At 40.2% G+C, this 20,916-nt stretch overlaps 1 protein-coding gene across 1 annotated transcript in view; it reads left to right on the top strand.

Annotated features, from left to right (window-relative positions):
* SLC6A2 (solute carrier family 6 member 2) overlaps positions 1-20,916 on the top strand; it is a 110,387-nt gene that overhangs the window by 63,644 nt on the left and 25,827 nt on the right. The window contains exons 9-11 of the mRNA XM_032773512.2: positions 404-516; positions 5,237-5,365; positions 12,230-12,329. Of these exons, the coding sequence (XP_032629403.1) occupies positions 404-516; positions 5,237-5,365; positions 12,230-12,329 (342 nt within the window). The remainder of the gene's footprint in view (positions 1-403; positions 517-5,236; positions 5,366-12,229; positions 12,330-20,916) is intronic.

Raw genomic sequence — 20,916 nt, 5'->3', positions numbered from 1 at the left:
CAGGAAGATTGGCAGAGACTCTGGTGGGGGGAGGTTCACCTTCCTCTGTAGCATGGGTCACTTGCAAGTTTAAACTAGTGTAAATGGTGGAGTCTCTATGACTTGAAATCTCTAAATCATGATTTGAGGATGTCAGTAACTCGGCCACAGATTATGAGTCTATTATAGGAGTGGGAGGGGTGGGTGAGGTTCTGTGGCCTGCAACATGAAGGAGGTCAGACTAGATGATCACAGTGGTTCCTTCTGGCCTGAAAGTCTATGAGTCTTAAGTTGTTCATATACTATGGTGAGGGACACCAATATAAGAATCTAGGTAGGTCAAATCTTATTTTCATGCACCTTTTTGTAGCTTTAAAAATTTAACAAAAGCAGAAATGAATTTTTCTTTCCTCTTGCTTTTCAGGAGCTGGATTAGTTTTCATCCTTTATCCAGAAGCCATTTCAACTCTTTCAGGATCAACATTTTGGGCAGTGGTATTCTTCATAATGCTTCTCACACTGGGCATTGACAGTTCTGTGCGTATCTTCCATGCCTGTCATTTTTCCTTTAATAACATTTTCTGGTAATAAGTACAGAGGCACCAGTCTGATTCCACTAGGTTTCAGAAGCCACATGCTGTGCTCTCAAAGTATCTGTTTTCATACTTAAGGCCAATATGCCATATAGCATTGCACACAGCAGTTTGTTTAATCACAGATTCATGGTGTGCAAAAGGCTTGGGAGGGCCAACTAGTTTAGGATTCTAGGTTGGGCTCAAACAGCAAAAGCTATTACACTTTAAGGATATGATACTGCATCACTGAAGCTAATGAGAATTTTACCATTCATTTCTACAGCAGCACACTCGGAGCCTAAAAATGAACTTGGAAAAAGCACAGAAACAAGATGTTGAATTGCCTGCCTATGGTTCAGTACTATTTTGTATCAGAGATTTGTATTTCCCACAACATCCTAAATGATACTTATGACACAAAGGCTGAGGATAGCATCTAATTATATCTTTGATTTCCTATAATATGGAACTGTATTAAGATACTTTCCTTACAACAATAGTCTCATTGTGATACTTTTTTAAAAATCAGTTTCATTTACACTATTATTTTGTGTTTGTTTGGTGTCTTGGCAAAAGGCAACAATGTAATCTGTACGTTGACAGATAATAGATATTTAGGAATGGTAAAAAATGAACACTAAGATGTTTTAGATTTAGCGTCCGAACTTCATTCAACATGGAGGAGAAGTATTTATGCTGTCTACAAAGTGAAAATATATTGTCTCGGGATAAAAAAGATAACAGAAACTTCAACTCTAAATGAAATATTCTTAGTACCCTAACGGCACTTGTTCCACCTTGTTCTTGCCAAAGAGGCATCCAGATTTCCTTTTCTATTTAACATAAAAGCTAATTTTCTTCTGGAAAAAGTAAATAGGATCTTCAAAGAACAGAAATCTGAACAGTCTAGTCAGGTTCATAAGGATATTTTTACTATTCTAAAATAAAAATGTCCAAAAAGAAAGTTAACTTATTTTCAAAGATAAAAAGGGACAAGAGAGGGAACAAAGCTGGAGGGGAAGAAGAGATCACACAAAGGAGCTTTGATTGTCCTTCAAATACTTGCAGATGACTTACTCTAGAAGGGGTCTGAGCTGTGAAGTTCAGCTCTAGCTCTGAACTCTTCCTAACTCTTTAAATTCTGGATTTCACTTCAGGCCTGTTAGCAATTAGATCAAGTTGTAAAATTGAGATGCTGGAACCTTATTCTAAAAACCTGAGGCAAAGTCAGATCTGGGGTTCCAGTCTGGACCTATTTGTACTGTAAACAAACATGAAGGAAGGAAGAAGAGTAGATTAGGGTGGCAAGAATGACCAGTAATAATGAGTCAAAATTAAGAAAAGTAAAATCTAGGTTGTATATTATGGGTTGAGCTCTACTAGGCCCAATCTTGCAAACATTTAGGGACTTATTTAACTTTACCATGGTAAAGCACATATGTAAATATTTGATGCGTCGACACCTTAAATTGTAGAATAATAATTTTTCAGTGGAAGGGGTCAAATTATTCAAAGTGGATAAACTATGGTAAATCTAGCATTTTCTTGTTCTTGATTAGGCTTAGATGTTTGCCTATTTATTTGCTGTTCAGAATTATTTTCTCGCAGGAGAAGAGAAGGGGATTTGTCAACACTACTACACTGAACACTTATATCTTAGTGACATCCCACCACACAATCACAGGCCTTTGAAGACACTGACATGCCACTGAGGGAAGACCAATCCAATGTGTGACTCCTTCGGTTATAGAACCTCCTGTTTCAATTGACTAGCCAGACATATAAAAGTATTTACCGCATTCAATGCCATTGCCATCTACATGCGCCATCAGCAAGTCATTCATTTTATAGAGACATGCAGAGCTTTAGTTTCATCACCCTGCTATCTGGAGCACAAACATGGCCATTAAAAACAGCTGAGGAGAGGAAACTAAACAGTTTTCAGTGTCAGAAGTTACAGCGGACTCTTAACATTCATTGGTTTGATTTTTGTCAAAAACAAGGAGACATTTAGATGATCCTGGCCAGCTGCCGTCTTGCACAAGTTGAGAACAAGATGACACTGCAATGGTGGGGTCATGTGCAGAAGAAGGTATGGTTTTACAGAAGTTTTGTAGAGTTGAGGCTGAAGGAAGCAGAACACAAGGCCAACCATGAATGAAGGAGGTTGGAAGATGCAATTTTGAGAGATTTAAGAATCCTAAATTGTCCCTGTCATGAGGTGCTCTGCTCACTGCCATGTCGTGTCCTTGTGGCCCATCTGGGGATGAGCTCACACCCAGTCTGATGCCCCCTCCTTCAGTTTCTCACTATCATCTCTCACTCTTTTTCTGGAGTCACTCCCTCTTCATCACTCAGGGTGCTCCCCCTTCATGGCTTGGCCCTCCAGCCAGGTTACTATCATTTTTTCCTACAGGGTATCAAAGTCCCATTGAATGACTGTCTCAAGCAGTCTTCTGCTCCATTGTCTAGTCTGTGCCACTTCCCCAGCCAAGGCCTGCAATATCCTAAACCTTTCTGCTGTTTCCCTAGGCTGCTTCCTGCTTTGTCTCTATCAGGCTCCTTCTTCACCCATCTCTAGGTACACCCTTCCCTCAGGCCCAGGGTCTCAGGGCTTCTATTCTCCCCCAGGTTTACATCTTTCCCACTGTAAGCCCAAAGAGCAACTGCAGGCCTTCTGTACTGCAACCCTCCTTTTGGTCTCTACTTCCTGGTTTTATAGCAGCTTAGCCTTCGCCTTGCCCAGCTGGGCTTCATCATCAGCTAAAAGCTTATCAGCCCTGACTCTCCACCAAGGGCAGCCTGTCACAGGGTTAATTGGCCCTTTTCTCTCTTGTCAGGCTTGTGTGGGATAGGCACCCCACCCCACACCCATGCTGACCCTTGCCAAAAGAAGAAATCTTCCAGGGGACCATTCAAGATGAATTCCATTCTATGCACCACCACAGCTACATCAAGCTGCTGCTGCTCATAATTATTTACTGCTTTTATACAAGCAACTGTGGGGTTGTTTGCAGACTGTTTCCCTTGATTACCCACTCTACAGGCTGTGAGTTCAGTCACCTAGGACATGTGGTATTGTTACTTATCGCTGATTAGAAACTGAAAAAAAACAAAAAAACAGAAAGAAAATAGAGAAATAATGCATCAACACCCTTGTTCATGAACAAAGTCCCTTATTGACGTATGGAGACATTTTTCTGGAATGCCCCCAAATGTTTATGAAAAGAGAAACTTTCTCATGAACATGTTAGTGGATAGCAAATTAAAAGGATTAGGAATTAGAATGAATGTCTGTAATGTTCTTTTCAGCATGCAACCATCTCCACATAGGACATTAACAACGGGGATGAACAAAGCACTAGATTAGGAAGCAGTCCTGAATGAATAGATGGAGTAGAGAATCTGAAGGCTACTTTTCCACTTCTAACTTCTCTGAGTCTCTCGAAGTAGCCGTGTAGTAAATCTTTGTGACCATGAAAAATATTAACCCATATTTAAGCAGTGCACTGTAACTGTACGATTCCTGTTGATGCTTACAGAAGTCACATGGATAAAACCCCATACTATGCTTTGACAGTTCACTCAACTGTCAGATTAGCTAAAACAATGTTTGCCCTTCCCTCTGTAGCCCTCTGGTTTTGGAAGTGAATCATTCAGATACTACCGAGATTATTCTCAGCAATTGATTTGAAACAGAGATGTTCTTCTCTCCAACCTGCTGCCCTCCGACTCTCCCCTAACCCCCAAGTATCTGCCACATTTCTCTTCCATGTGCAGGAAATACCGTATACTGAGTCTCCCCCATTGCTTAACTGATTCTTAAAGAAATTAAGATGGCTTGTTCATCCCTAGCAGGAGCAGGCTTGGCCTTAGGGGTTGCTGATCGGGTGATTGCCCTGGGCATGAGCTTCCAGGATCACCAAAGCAACAGCAAGACTGGCATGAGAGGGAGGGGGAACCACTGCTTAGCTATTTATTTATTTGGTGCTCAGCTGTGTGGGGACTGCCAAAAATACTTTCCCACCTGGGCAGCAAACCACTGAGGGTTGGCTTGGATTCATTCTGATCTAACCCTATGAAAAAAAAAAACACAAAATGTTTGAATTACAGCACAGGACAAAGCTTGTGATCAGGAACCTGTACCCTACAGTAGGATCAATGAAACCATGAAAAATATTTCAGCTGCCACAATTTCTCCCAACAGCAAAAAATGGCTAACATATAGTGGTTACATCCAGAGGGCAAACTAAAATTCTTCTATGGTATTATCAAGAATTTTTATTACTATAAAATTCTCAGCACTAAGAGTTGTCTCTCTATCCCCAGTATACAGAGGTAACAATGTTGTTTGACTTGCCACATTGTTTAGCTCTGCTCTCCATTTTATTGTTCGTTATCAATAAAAACAGCAGCCACCAGGTGAGGGAAGTTGAGACCTATTTATTCTGATTTCTAACACTTCTACTATGTGCAAGTATGAACAACAACAAGGAAGAATAATGCTCATTTTACAGAAGGTATAACACCTTTTAAATAAAGAGAAAAAACTCAATCAATGTTAGAGATCACAAAAGGAAATAGAGATGAATTGCAAACATATTTATACCTTCTGTTTGTTTGTGGGCAAAATGTCTGTGTCATTACTGTCTAAACTAGACTCCTGTATTCCTTTTCCTTAGATGGGTGGAATGGAAGCTGTCATCACTGGCTTAGCAGATGATTTCCAAATACTGAAGCGGCACAGAAAGCTTTTCACATTTGGTGTATCCTTTGGCACTTTCCTAGCGGCTCTTTTTTGTATCACCAATGTAAGTACTGCAAGAGTTTCCATTAGCAAGTTAACTTAACAATGCAACTATTCCTGTAAAAGAGACAGAATTACTGTAGGCTGAGGTTGATCTCTTTGGGTACCGGTAAAATCAGCAAAAGCAATCTGCTTTTACAGATCCAGACTAACACGGCTACCCCTCTGATACTTTGTGTACTGGGAAGTTTAATTATAACCAACATTATTGTCTGAATATTATATTAATTCTTCTATAAATGATGCCTCTCCCCTCCTGTTTTTTATCTATCAATTGATCTCACAAACCTTTATTCCCATGCATTATGCTTACTTCTACTGTAGCTTCATCATCTGAAATGGGACTATGGTCACTGCTTACTTTTGTGTGTAGGGGAAAGCGTTTTGGAGACCATGCCCATAAGCATTTGAAAACTCACTTTTTGCAACAGCACAAGATAATCAATAAATAAGAAACATTTACTTCTTGTAAAATCACACTTCAGTATAATAATCCTATCACCCTTTCCCTGAGCATGATAATAGCTTGGCAGCGTAGCAGATCATAGTTATTAATGCATTGGGTTGGATGCATTTCAGTGAAGGAACCTTCCTATTTTTGAAAATCGGGGGTATAATGCAACCTGCTCCCCTCATTACAAATATAAAGCAGAAAAATAATGGCTGCATACATGTGCTGGATGTGGGGAAAGGTTGCAGGGAACCCTTTGCACAGGTGGCAGTCAGACTGTGGCTGTTTTTCTTGTCTATGGGCAAAGGAGCAAGGCACTGCAAGTGCTGGCAGCACAACACACCACAGAGAGGACATGTCTGTTCTGGGCTGGCCTTGCTCTTCTCTGCATGCCAGCTAGAACCAGGAAGGTGAGTGCCACTGCTAAGCATGCACCCTGTAATACTACCATATGCATTAAACCTTACGTAGCCATAATGAATGCACCAGTGCTGGGATCCTATGGGCACATCCCTGTCGATCAGCATTCCACTGACTCACAGATCAACAAGTTAGCAGAGAGTTATTAAAATGGTACTAATTAATTAATTGAAAGGTTTTAAAGAAGTTTTAAAGTTAATAAAATGCATTTTCCTGGTAGTTTTTTCACTACAGTGTTTCATTAGCTAGAAAGGGTTTTCAAAGATTGAACGTAAGCCTTATAATAGTAATATAGATCATTTATACTTACAATAAATATTGACCCTTTTTACATTTTTCAGCTCTCTCTGTCCTCTAATACAGCTGGACATACTACACCACTACCTCAATATAACGCTGTCCTCGGGAGCCAAAAAATCTTACCGTGTTATAGGTGAAACCGCGTTATATTGAACTTGCTTTGATCCACTGGAGTGCGCAGCCCCGCCCCCCCGCCCACTCCCCAGGAGCACTGCTTTACCATGTTATATCCAAATTCATGTTATATCAGGGTAGAGGTGTACTCCCTTGTTCAAGGTTTCATCTGGGTTAACAATAGGCTTGGACCAATGGGTTTGAAGAAACACAATGGGTCAGATCTTTAGCTGGTCTAAATTGGTGTAACTCCATTGACTTCAACTGCGCTATGACAATTCAGATCACATGAGAATCTAGTCCAGTGTCTTTCAAATTATGCACCTCTGTGGGACTGAATTCTCAAACAAGCTAGACTGCACTGAATTGCCTTGACAGGTACCAATACATTAGTTCATGTCAAAGAAAAAGTTGATGTCACACATGTACAAAGTAGAAATCAAATCCCCTGTGAGAACACAGAGATAAAATAATCAGTTGAATTTCTCCTTGAAAATCTTTGAGATTGATTTTCAAAGCAGTCTGTTTTTCGTACACACATATTTCGTCAGTCACCTTGCTGGATTTCTAAAATAAAGGCATTCAAATAATGAACAGGTGTAGAGCAGAATTTCCCACCTAAAACACTATTCAATAAACAGTCTTTTGCTTGTTGCTAAAATATTTGTCATACAATTCGTTAGGTGCCCTATGTTAATCCAAACTTTGGCCAGATCTCCTCATCTCCAGAGTTTATAACTCAGAAAAGCCTAGATAGCTCTCTCCTTTGGTTACTGTAAATAGTGACATCTCTGGTACACAAGTCTGTATGCTATAACAAGAGAAAAGCTAAACATGTCTTTGTTGATTAAACAGTAAAATCATCATCAGATCTACAAAACGAATGGTATTTAGCCTCTTTTTTAAATTGTTAAAGATACTAAAGACAAAATCCACATGAGGCGCAGGCATATTCATAGTGGGTTTGTTTATAAATAAGATTGTTAGAATCTACCCTGGCTGGAAGTTCTCTCAGCTGTTTGCATGGGATGAAATGGTATCAATGTCTTAAAAAAATTTGCTTTGCTTCATTTCAAAATGATAGGGAGCTCCATATGCCAACAACCCCAGTCCCCATTCTCTTCACTCCATAGTAGATAAAATGAGATATTTAATAGTTTACTCAAAGATCAATCAAATAAAACAAAGTCAAATTCAGCTCAGTGTCTGAAAAGCAATTTTGCAAGAATCTCGTAAATGCACCTTACAGTTCCAAATCAATGCATTTCAAGGGATGTATATTTTGGAGGAGAGGGGATATTTATGTAAGGTGAAATCCTGTCATCACACTTCAGCCACAGAAAAAGACACAAACCACAGCATAGCCAGGGCTCTCCTACTGTACTGGAGAGCAGACAATGGAGACTTCACAACCATTTGTATGCACTGGGCCACTCTACAGGAGCATGGGGATGGGACATTGGATCCAAGACTGCAGATCCATTGGACCACAAACCTGGCTATGGGAAGAAGTGGAGTGATAGCAGCCATGACTGTGACACACCAATGCCTTGCAGCTACTTTGAGAAGTAACTCTACGGTAGCTGTAGTTTGGGCTCAATCCTCCAAGTTGCTGAGAAGTTCTGCAAGGCATCAAGAGACCTCAATTCCCACTGAAGTTACTGGAAACTGACAGTGCTCACTAACTGTGTTTCCAGCAAAGCTGAGTAAGAATTCCATCCATTTTTCAGCTCCCATTTTGTGGGTGACAGCTAAGTCCATTTGCAAGGGTTGTTCATTCAAACCCACCATTTTCCATGCAGACCAAGGGATGCCCAAGCTTTCCACTCCTTGGTTAAACATACTGAGATTATTATATTTCTACACATCAGACCTCTGGTACCTGGAGGATAGACTTTGAAAGTAGAAAAATTTTAATTATTTCTTTAAGAGCTCGGATGAGCCCTGCTATTTGAAGTCTCTGAGTAGTTATTCACTTCCTGGGGCTGGGGACGAAGCTGAGCTAAGCAGAGAGATCTGGTATAAAAACACACTTGCTCGGAAAATTCAAAGAACAGAGGCAGCTAACAGGAGAGTTTTGGACAGAGCTGATAGAAGGCGTACGAGAGCCTTTCCTTTCAGGTTCAGCTCTACATCTGATTTTAAGATGACCAGTGATGGAACAGTGGTGGTGACCCACAGCAGATTTGCCACGTTTTCTTTCCTGCCGAAACAAGAAGGGACTTCCTGGTGCATGAAATGCAAGTTGGTGGCTGTGCCAGAGGAAAACATTCTTGGACTGGAGGGGCAAATAGAGGTGCTACTGAGAAGCAGAGTTGTTCCTAGACAGGTCTGGGAAGCAGCCGTACCCCCAGGTTCAAGGAAAAAAGGAACTGAATGCCAAAAAGTCAGGGAAACAGGAAATCAGAGAGGAGGCCTGGCAGGTCATGACCACCAAAGCCAAGAAATCACATCAGCATTCCTCACAGCTGGAGACAGATGACGATGATGACCAGGAGGAATTCCACACAGCTAGACGTTTCCAATCAATACCAGGTCCTCCATATGGAAACTATAGAAGATTCCTCTCAAGATCCAGCTGGTCCCAGGGAATGGAAAGATGTCCAGGACAACCGGTACGAAAATCAAGCATATCCACAAATAGTTTTCTAACTGTCCAAGAAAGACTGATGATCCTTGTTGGATATTTTGTACTCAGAAGAACTGAAAGATCATTCTGAAAGGGACAGATGGATAACAGGATGGCGTGCTGTCTTCCTGGAGCCAAGACACAAGACCTCATTCTAAGATTGGTAGGCTTCTGAAGTCAATGGTCAAGGATCCATTCATGATTATTCACTTCGGCATCATGGGACATCTCACAGATAATAGATGACTTCAGGGAACTTGGAAGTATCCTGAAGAAGAATAAACGTGAAACAATCTCCCCTGGATCCTTCCTGTCCCACAGGTGAAGGAAGACAGAAGGTAGAAGATTCTAGAAATGAACCACTAGCTAGATAAGTGGCGGAGGGCGGGAGATTTTGGTTTTGTGGTACATTGGTCGACCTTCTACGGGAAGAGGGAGCAGCATAGTTTGGACCGCCTCTACCAGTAGAAGGGGAACCAATCTCCTCAGGGATAGTCTGGCTAGAGTAGTCAGGCGAGCATTAAACTAATAACAAAAGGGGAGAGTAAAAACAGGGGAAATACGAGCACTCATTTAGCACAGAATCAAGATGTTGAAAACAAAATTAATGAAGGAACCAGAAGATATGAAGAGAAACAATTCTTTAATTGCCCATACACCCTGTGCTAAGAACCAGGATAACAAACAAGAATGAACTGGAATTGCTTATTTATGAGCATAAATTCAATCTAGTTGATATTACTGAAACCTGGTGGGATGATGTGTAAGACTGGAATATTAAAATCAGTAGTTATACTCTATTTAGGAAGGACTGAGTGGGCAAAAGGGAAGTGGCACTCTATGTCAAAAAAGGCATTATTGGTTTCTGAGTCACTCATAACTCCAAAGAAAATCATCTTGAATGCCTATGAATCAATATTCTAATGCATAAAGCACAAGATGGAATATTAGTTGGCATTTGCTACACACCACCAAATCACACTAGGGAACAGGGTGACCAGCTCCTTATGCCTCTAACCATAATGTGTAGGGGTGGAAAGCTGTGTGATCATGGGGGACTTCAATTTGAGTGACATATGCTGGAGGTCTCATGCTGCCAGTATTAAAATATCCTTGGAATTTCTAAATATTGTAGATGACAGTTTGATAAATGAAAAGCTGTTGCATCCAACATGGCGGAATTTATATTAGATCGACTCGACAGATAAAGAGGAACTGATCACAGAACTAAAAACTAATTGTAGCTTAGGTACAAGCAATCATGACTTGATCATATTTACAATATGGAAGAAGAATAAAGTCCAGACCAGTAATATATATGCTTGGTGCTTTAACAGGGACAGTTTCACAAAGCTGAAAACAGTTATGAGTCAGATCAACTGGGAGGAAGAATTTAATCAGAAAAATCTGAATCATAATTGGGAATTGTTTAAGAACACTTAACTAGATGCCCAAAAAGTCACAATCTCATAATGGAGGAAGGCCGTATTGATTAAAAAATTGATCTGGTTTAGAGGGGAAGTGAAGGTAAATATAACAAATAAAAATATATAACAATAGAAGAAAGAGGACATTGATAGTAATGAATATAAATCAGAAGCTAGGAACTATAGAAATTGATAAAGGAAGAAAAGGAACACAGAGAAATATATGACCATCAGAGTTAACGACAAGGAGGAGTTTTAAGGATACTGGGAAGAAGAACAATCCTGACAATTGTATTGGCCCATTACTGTATGGAAATGGTAGAATTATCAGTAATAATGCAGAAAGGAAGAAGTTTTCAATATCAATATCTATTCCGTATTTTGGAGGGAAAACAGATGATGTAGTCTCATATGACGACGACAACACTCTTTCCATTCCAATAGTATCTCAGGAGGATGTTAAACAGCAACTACTATAGTTAAACATTTGTAAATCAACAAGTCCAGATGACATGCACCGAAGAGTTCTAAAAGATCCGGCTAAGGAACCCAGTGGATAGTTAATGTTGCTTTTCAATGTCTTGGAACACAGGGAAAGTTCCAAAAGAAAGAAAACGTGGCAATATTTAAAAGGCTAAATGGGATGACCCAGATAATGACAGGCCTTATAAATGAGGACTCATCATCAAATGTGTGTGTTTCAAGTGGGGTCCCACAGGAATGTGTTCTTGGCCCTACACTATTTAACATTTTTTCAATTACCTAGAAGAAAACACAAAATCATCCCTGATAAGTTTTCAGATGACACAAAAATTGGAGGAGTAGTAAATAATGAAAAGGACAGGTCACTGATAGTTTTAATGTAAATATGTACAGCTAGAAACAAAGAATGTTGCCCATACTTACGGGATGGAGAAACTCTATTTTGGGAAGCAGTGACTCTGAAAAAGAATTGAGCGTCATGGTGGATATTTGGGGGAACATGAGCTCCCAGTGCAATGCTGTGGCCAAAAGGCCTAATGTAGCCCTACAATGTATAAACAGGGGGAATCATGAAGGATGATGATAAATTGAGAGGGTTCAGAGAACAGACACAAGAATGATTAAAGGATTAGAAAACCTGCCTTCTAGTGATAGACTCAATGACGTTAATCTATTTAGTTTAACAAAGAGAAGCTTAAGGGGTGACTTGATTAGTCTATAAATCTCTACATGGGGAACAAATATTTAATAATGGGTTCTTCAATCTCGCAGAGAAAGGTATTACATAATCCAATGGCTGGAAATTCAAGCTAAACAAATTCAGACTGGAAATAAAGCATACGTTTTTAATGTTGAGAATAATTAACCATTAGAACACTGCACCAGGGGATTGGATGTTTTTATACAAGATCTGCTCTAGGAATAATTTGAGGGACATTCTTTGGCCCATGTTATGTAGGAGCTCAGACTACGTGAGCACAGTGGTCCCTTCTGGTCTTGGAAACTAAGAATCTATCATACTTGTTGGATTTTTTTATGCCACAGGGTGGAATTTACATCCTCACACTACTGGACACATTTGCAGCTGGGACTTCAATCCTGTTTGCTGTTTTAATGGAGGCAATTGGAGTTTCCTGGTTTTATGGTAAGTTCTTTTCTCTTGTTTTTTGTGATGACAAAAAGCCTTGTAAAATGTTGGCTGTCCCCATGATACCGTGGCCCACAGCTGTAAGTAATAATGGAAGCGTGCTGTATAGCAGAAATCAGAGAAGCAGTAGTTTTAATGCAGTGATCTTCATCTGATTTACAAATAGTGACACGAATTCATATGTTCTATGGCCAAATTTTGGAGCCTTGCACAAAGCCAAAATAAACTGCTTTGGGCTGAGGATCACGGTAGGGAGAGACTCCTCCCACTCTTCCCAAGGTGTTACAGCTGTAAATACAGCCTGTGGGTTGCAATTGTGCCTCTAAACCATGCAGAATTTGAGGCCAGTGGATTAGCCTAGTTGCAGAGACATGGACACTGCCTCTACCTCCCCCAGAACCTCTCTGCTACCCACGGGGAGCGTGGAATCTTTGTGGTCTCTCCATGACCTACACAATGAACACATGGTGGCTTGACCCTATAGGCTTGTATTAATTTCTTCCTGGGCAGTTCTTGTCTGATTTAGTAATATAGTGCATGATGAAATACTCCTGTAGCACTGAATTTTGTTTTGTTATATGCTTCAGCGTATGATGCCTAGTGTATGAGCGTATCCATCAATGAACTGGTGAACACTAGAAATAGGACATATATATTAACATGAAATATTGTGTAGCAGTTTAGTCTCTAATGGCAGTTAGGCACCTAACTGTCCTTTGCGCCTTTAAAAATCTCCCTCTGTAAGCATCAATTACATGTATTAACAAGGATATGATGAGCCAGGCTTGGGAGCTTTCCATAGACACTAAAGTCTGTGTGAGACTGTTCTGTAAATCCAAACAGCAATCTTTCCCAATTGACACACATTGGTAATTCTGGGAGATTTTCAAAGGTGCAAAAGGAAGTTAGGTGCCCAACTTCTACTAAAAGTCGATGACAGCTGGGCACCTAACACCTAATTGCATGTCCTCCAAAAGGGATGCATACTAGGGGTCTGGAGGGGTATAAGGAGCCTTCCATAAGGGCAAGGCACAGTGGGAATTTAGGGACAACTGTGTTCATATTATCTCGGGGGTACACAGCACACTCCCTTGCAGGCCAGGCTTCAGGAGATATTCTGATGGCCACCTGGAACTCCATTCATGCCAGAGTGGCTTTGCACCAACCCCAGTACGACGATATGCCAGTGTACCCTAAAGAAGAATAATGCTCATACAAAATATGGGTTCAATTCTGCTCTCAGATGCATGCATGGCTTCCATTCACCTCCTTGGCAGTTGCACAAACAATATCTGAAAGCAGAATTTGGCCATTCATATTTTCTGCTCCCTCAAGTATTATAAATGCAGAATGGGGCATTAAAAATACAGGACAGTTATATAAGGAAGAAGAAACAGAAATTGATTTTTGCTTTCCCAGTGCAAAAATAACCAAATATTGGCAGCCAGCCACTGCTCATTCTCCTCCAAACCAATATGAATGCATTTAGGTGACCTTAGCTAGAAGCAGAGCAACTGTATTTAGTTTACTAATATAATGGGACACTAAATCTGGATAACCCAGTACTTAAATGACAGAAATTTTAAAACTGATGTAATCTTGTGGAAAATGTCCTGTGTTGTATATGTCTGCCAAGAAACAGGTGTATCAGTGATTAAACTGTTGGAAAGCCACTTGAAATCTAAGATAACCCTGAATGCTAATTGGATTGTAGCATCTACTATTTCTAAATGTACAACTCTTCCATCTTGTTCACTGCTTTGCTGTATACACGTGATGAGTTGTATCAAATCGTCCTTATGCAGAGAATTTACATTACATAAATTGATTTTTTTCTGACATATTTTGCTTTGGAAAATGAATTTTTTTCTTTAGTGGACTGGGTTTCAGATGCATAAAAGCTTCTTCCAGCTTAAACTTCTCAAGTGGTGCTTGCCACTTTTTGGTTTCAAGTGCAGGGTGTCAGTATTTTTGCCTTAGAACTTTAGACTTTGTTTCATTCTGATTTGAGAAGACACAAGGAATTATCTGTCTTAGAAAGGGCCTGAACTCCTTTTTATATTGTTGGTATGCTTTTCTATTGCTAAAATGAGAGTTTTGATTGCCTCTTGTCTGTGAGGCAGCTAGGTTGCTCCACTGTGTATCAACAATAAAATGTCATTTTTTACTGTATACTAATATGATTGTGTTTATATATGCAGCATAATGATCCTGTACGATTAAGTGATAACAGAGTAAACTATATTTTTGTTCCTGAAGAGTGCAAATGAAAACTTAAACTGTATGTTACTTGGACTAATAGGATCCTATGTACACGGGCCTCAGTTTTGCCAAATATTTGATAGCAATGGGACTACTTGATAGTAAGATAATAAATGTGAGTGAAAGTGGCAGAATCAGGACTATATTTCTTCTGTTCAGCATGTGATGATCAATGGGTTTTTTAACTCTCACTAGCCATTGTTCCTGAAGCGTCTCATGTCTTTTCAACCCAAAGGACTAAATTTGGGGGGCTGTTAAAGAGCTGGAGTCTTAAAATTCCACCTCTTCTGTAGGAGATTGTTTCTTTTTTTAAAAAACCCTGAAACTCAATGTTTGTCCAATGCAAGGAAGAACACCAGCTGAGAAATGGAGGGAACTTTAAAGCTCTATTGCTCACTGAACTATGCTGAACACCAGGCAGAATTTGGTCTGTATTAGACATATCGTACTCTACAAATGTAATGGAAATGATACTCATTCTCTTGGGAGGGACTGTAACATGTCTTGAACTTGTCCCTATCAAAGCTGATGAAATTATAACAACTTCCTTCTCTGAATAGCCAAATGTACAAAGAAATTCTGGATTCTCCCTGGGGATTCCATAATGTAACTTGAAATGAGTATGGGAAACTATATTATGTTATAAACCTCTGGCATGTTTTTGTCCTTAAATGATCTGCTAATGTATATTTTCACAACTATACATTAGGCAGTGTAATTCATAATACAGTTGTAATGGCCTGTTTTTATTCCCAACCACCTATTCCCAAATCATTTGGTGTATTATTGTTGTTGCGAGTTTTTCAAGATTCTCCAGCAAATAACTAATGCTCCAACTGTGGATCAAAGCTCTGACTACAACTAAAGTTTGCCATGATTTTTGTAACATCATCTGTCATATTTCTGGCCGACTTTTCAGACAGCATAAATGTTGAAAACATGCTTCCAAATTACTTCCCCAATGATTAGTCTGTAAATAAATGCAGCTCAGTATTGAGCTCAGATACAAGGTGCATGTAACAATTCCACTTTTCCTCTTTCAAAATACAATGCACCATCCAGATTCCTCCTTTAATGAGTTTGAGGTTACTTTGCTTATTTTTAATTTCTGTTCTGCTTTCAAGCCAGTTGTGTCCCAGTTATTGAGGACACCATCTAGGAAGACTTTTTTTCAGTTCTGTCAAAGGCAGTCTAAATATTTTGGCAATTCAGTAGACCACTCAAACGATAATTGAACAATGTGATATTAATAGTAAGCCTATCTCTTTGCTCCGCCACACACTTTAGGAATATATTGAATGTCCTAAGGGTCCCATAATAATAAATTGTACTTGGGTAAATAGTTCTTACTCATGGCAAATAGTCCTGTTTTGACCGCATCAATTCAAACCATCTATCATACCTTAAGATAGTTGCCATTAAAAAAGTCAATAACATTAATCAGCCTACAGACTTTATGGGACTCATCCAAGTATATACTGAGCTAGCTGTCCTGATTACTGGTTAAATGATTCTTCTTTTCCTGACAGTCATCTTATTTTCTTTTTTAGAGACAGTGCTTTATAGCTGTCATTGTGTGCTTTATAAAGTCCTCAGGTACCCTTGCTCTACTGCCATTTACCTCCCTCGCCAACATCTCATCCCAGCTGCTCACATCACTTTATTTTTCTAGTTAAACTCCCAAATGGAAACTTTTGGCAAGCAAGTGATCTGAAGGGCGATGTCCACAATTGCTGCATCTAAGGAAAGCAAAGAATGTCAAACACACAATCTTCACAATGGTAATTCTGTCCATCAGAGGTAGCGTAAATCTCACAGGTTATAATCCTGCTTTCTTACAAAACAATTACAGGCCCTAGATTTTAGAGGAAACTGCTTTTTAAGAGAGGTAAATGTGTCAAAGAGAGGGATGCTCGTACTCCAGTTTGGCAGCTGAGGCATAAAAATAGCATTGTTTCTTTAGTGATGAAGGGTTATCTTCCATTATTAAAATGAGATTTACTGTGCTTCACAATAGCTAGGCTTGGATGAAGTCCACAAAGTAATCATCCGAGCTCAGTCAGAATTCACTTACTTGTTAGAACTTCTCCCTTTGCTCATCACCTCTTTCCCTCCCCCCCCATAATTGGGGAAATGGCTATTAATTTGTCTCAAGCAGCTGATAAATGTTTTTACTGACACAGTAAAACCTGCTACTCTATAAAGAACAACTTATTGCAGCCCCAGGTGCTATTTAAATCATTGATTAAATCTGGCATGGTCCTGACCACCTCTTGTTTTCTGATACTCCCCAGTTGCCTTAGTGACCCAGCAGGAACATTAGCTTAGCCCAAAGGCAAACTTGACATTTTGGCACAGACCAGAAATGTGGAAATATTTAGTTCAAATAATACCTACGTTCATTAACTGTGAAGCTTTTGTTCCAAAGATTTTTTTTATGAGTGAGGGGGAATTGGTTTGTTTTAGCAAGTAACGATACTTTAGTTGGCATTCAGTTTTTCCTCTGTTAACATAAAGGTATGCTTTGCTTGATACACATTCTGGGAACAGCCCCTCCCACCCCAAATTAAAATCTGTTCATTAGCATCACTGCCAGGAAAAGCTCCATGTAGGGTTTACAAGTCACAATCCCGGTCACAGCATGTTTCTGTGAAGGAATAAGCTTAATATTTGTGAAAAATGAATTCCTGCTTTCATTCCTGCCTTGTATTTTCAGTTGCTTAGAATCTTCTCCAAAAAAAAAAAAGAAAAAAAAAGAAAAAAATTCTTTTGGGCTGAAGCTTTCCATACTTGGGCTCAACCCACAGGTGAGTTTGTTTGGAATGTTTGAGTTAAATGGGCTGAGCCATCTGGATGATAGGGAGACAAATATTAGCTAGGAACTGACTTTCTACATTATACTTTTGTTCATGTACTCATCCTTTCACACATAGATACAGGAGTGCCACTGAACAGACTGCAAAAGAGGGAGGGGAAGCAATCATAGAATCATAGACTTTAAGGTCAGAAGGGACCATTATGATCATCTAGTCTGACCTCCTGCACAATGCAGGCCACAGAATCTCACCCATCCACTCCTGTAACAAACCCCTAACCTATGGTCTGAGGTTATGGAAGGTCTCAAATCGTGGGTTTAAAGACCCCAAGGTGCAGAGAATCCTCCAGCAAGTGACCGTTGCCCATGCTGCAGAGGAAGGTGAAAACCTCCAGGGCCTTCTTGCCAATTGCCCTGGAGGAAATTTCTTCCCACCCCAAATCGGCGATCAGCTACCCTGAGCATGTGGCCCAGTCTCACCAGCCAGACACCCAGGAAGAATTCTCGGGTAGTAACTGTGAGATCCCCACCCATTAACATCCATTGCACAAGCCACTGGGCACATTTACCGCTAATAGTCAAAGACCAATCTCATTATACCATCGCCTCCATAAGCTTATCAAGCTTAGTCTTGAAGCCAGATATGTCTTTTGCCCCCACTACTCCCCTTGGAAGGCTGTTCCAGAACTTCACTCCTCTCATGGTTAGAAAATTTCATCTAATTTTAAGTCTAAACTTTCTGATGGCCAGTTTATATCCATTTTGTGATGGCAGTAGAAATTTTGGGGTCTGGCATTAAGCTTTAGCTAACTTTTCACTGAAAAATTAAAACCTACCTAAGTCTATTGTTTCTGCAATTAAATCCCCCCGTCACTTAAGTAACTTTATGAATTTATACTCGCATGGGTAGCCCCACAGGACTAGGTATTCAAAAGACATACTAGCAGGATCATGCCCCAAATTGGTGTAATAGTGACAAAGCGCTGATTCTCCTTTGCCCTGCACATTGTGCAGTCATTTACATTAGTGCAAAGAGGTGTAAAATTCTACCACAGCAGCATGATATGCTCATTTTGTACTGGTGCACTTGACGACGCTAGGGGCATGGCAATGGGGAATCAGACCCACAGAGTCAGTGGTTCTCAAACTTTCTGTATTGGTGACCCTTTTCACACAGAAAGTCCCTGAGTAAGAAATGCCCTCCCCCCCAAATTAAAAACAAGAGGGTTAATTCAAATTTAATTTAATGTGGGCTCAAGGCTGACAGCTCATGACCTCCCCAGAACCACCTCACAACCCCGAGGGGTCATGACCCCCAGTTTGAGAACTCCTCATCTATTCGATATTGTACCTCAAAGACAGGAATAAAATCCAGGTGAGCATTTTTTAAGGCATTTAAATGACGAATTTAAATGCATCGCAAGGAAAACTAAGGGAGAAGGCAAAATTTTACGTTCATTGTGTGTCAGGTAGCACTGTAGTTGAAGTCAGAGAGATATTTTCTCATTGTAGGTTGCACTGTGTATACTGGAAACAAAATCAGGGAGCACTATTAAGGCTTGAAAACACGATATTATTTATCTTTTGCTGAATTTTTTTTATAATTTAAAACAATGACAATTCAACATTTGCAGACGACGCTTTCCTTGCTGACATGTACAATAGACGTGCATGAGTGAAGCAATGAAACAACTGTGTTTCAAAGTGCAGCACACTTTTGTAGTTCAGGTTTCAGAGTAGCAGCCGTGTTAGTCTGTATCCGCAAAAAGAACAGGAGTACTTGTGGCACCTTAGAGACTAACAAATGAGCTTTCGTGAGTTACAGCTCACTTCTTTGGATGCAGAGAATGGAACACACTTCCACTTTTCTGTCTCATGAGTGGTATGACAGCGGGCAGGATTTAGAACTTTTCTGGGGTGCTTGAATCTTAGATATTGTTCTTCCTCACTCAAGAAGTTTCCTAAGATGTGATGGTGCAGTTTTTTGTTTCAATTTTCTCTAACTCATTGAATATTAATTGACTACGGCCTAGTGTTTCAAGCTGGGGTTTGGGCCTCTGAAATGGACACAAAATGAATCAAAATGGGCCAAATGTAAGTGGCATTTTAATCCCGTATGCCAGGTCACACTGCCACTCACTCAAATTTGGCCCAGCCACCACTCCATCATACCAGCAGTGAAGGGAATCTGCCATTACACCACCCAGCTCCAGTCAGAGACTAGGAGGATGTTGACCTCAGCTGGGCCCCTGGTGAGTTCAGATTCTGGTGAGTTCAGGCCCCTGGTGACCTCAGCTGGGCCCCTGGTGAGTTTAAAAAGTGATGGGGGACAGTGACTCTCCTTCCCCACCTCTGGCACCCATCTATAGATACCAGTACAACCATGAATGAAATACCTCTACAGACATTCATGTGAACAAAAACAGTCACAGAAATAACAGGAGTACTTGTGGCACCTTAGAGACTAACAAATTTATTTCAACATGAGTTTTCGTGAGCTACAGCTCACTTCTTCAGATGCATAGAATGGAACACACAGACAGGAGATATTTGTACATACTGAGAACATGAAAAGGTGGAAGTATGCATGCCAACAGGAAGAGTCTAATCAATTGAGATGAGCTATCATCAGCAGGAGAAACAAAACTTTTCAAGTGATAATTAAGATGACCCATAGAAGGTGTGAGGAGAACTTAACATAGGGAAATAGATTCAATTAGTGTAATGACCCAACCATTCCCAGTCTCTGTTTAAGCCTGAGTTAATTGTATCTAATTTGCATATTAATTTGAGTTCAGCAGTCTCTCTCTGGAGGTCTGTTGGTTGAAGTTTGTTTTGTTGCAAAATTGCACCTTCAAGTTGTCACTGAGTGCGTTAGAGAGGTTGAAGTGTTGTCCACTGGTTTTGGAATGTTATGATTCCTGGTGTCAGATTTTGTCCATTTATTCTTTTGCGTTAGAGACTGTCCAGTTTGGCCAGTACATTGGCAGAGGAGCATTGCTGGCCACATGATGTGCAGTATATCACGTTTGGTAGATCTGCGTGATGAACGAGCCCTGGATGGCTAGGTGATTAGGTCCTTCAATTGATGTGTCACTTGAATAGATATGTGGACAGAGCTGGCATTGGGCTTTGTTGCAAGGATAGGTTCCTGGGTTAGTGTTTATGTTGTATGGTGTGTGGTTGCTGGTGAGTATTTGCTTCAGGTTGGGAGGCTGTCTATAAGCGAGGACTGGTCTGTCTCCCAAGATCTCAGAGAGTGAAAGATCATCTTTAAGGATAGATTGTAAATCTTTGATGATGCGCTGACGAGGTTTTAGTTGGGGGCTGTAGGTGATGGCTAGTGGCGTTCTGTTATTTTCTTTGTTGGGCCTGTCCTGTAGTTGGTGCCTTCTGGGTACTCTTCTGGCTCTGTCAATCTGTTTTTTTACTTCAGCAGCTGGGTACTGTAGTTTTAAGAATGCTTGATAGAGATCTTGTAGGTGTTTATCTCTTTCTGAGGGATTG

The sequence above is a fragment of the Chelonoidis abingdonii genome, chromosome 19 (genome assembly GCF_003597395.2).
Source record: "Chelonoidis abingdonii isolate Lonesome George chromosome 19, CheloAbing_2.0, whole genome shotgun sequence".
NCBI lineage: Eukaryota > Metazoa > Chordata > Testudines > Testudinidae > Chelonoidis > Chelonoidis abingdonii.
This window is presented reverse-complemented; position numbering and strand designations above follow the sequence as displayed.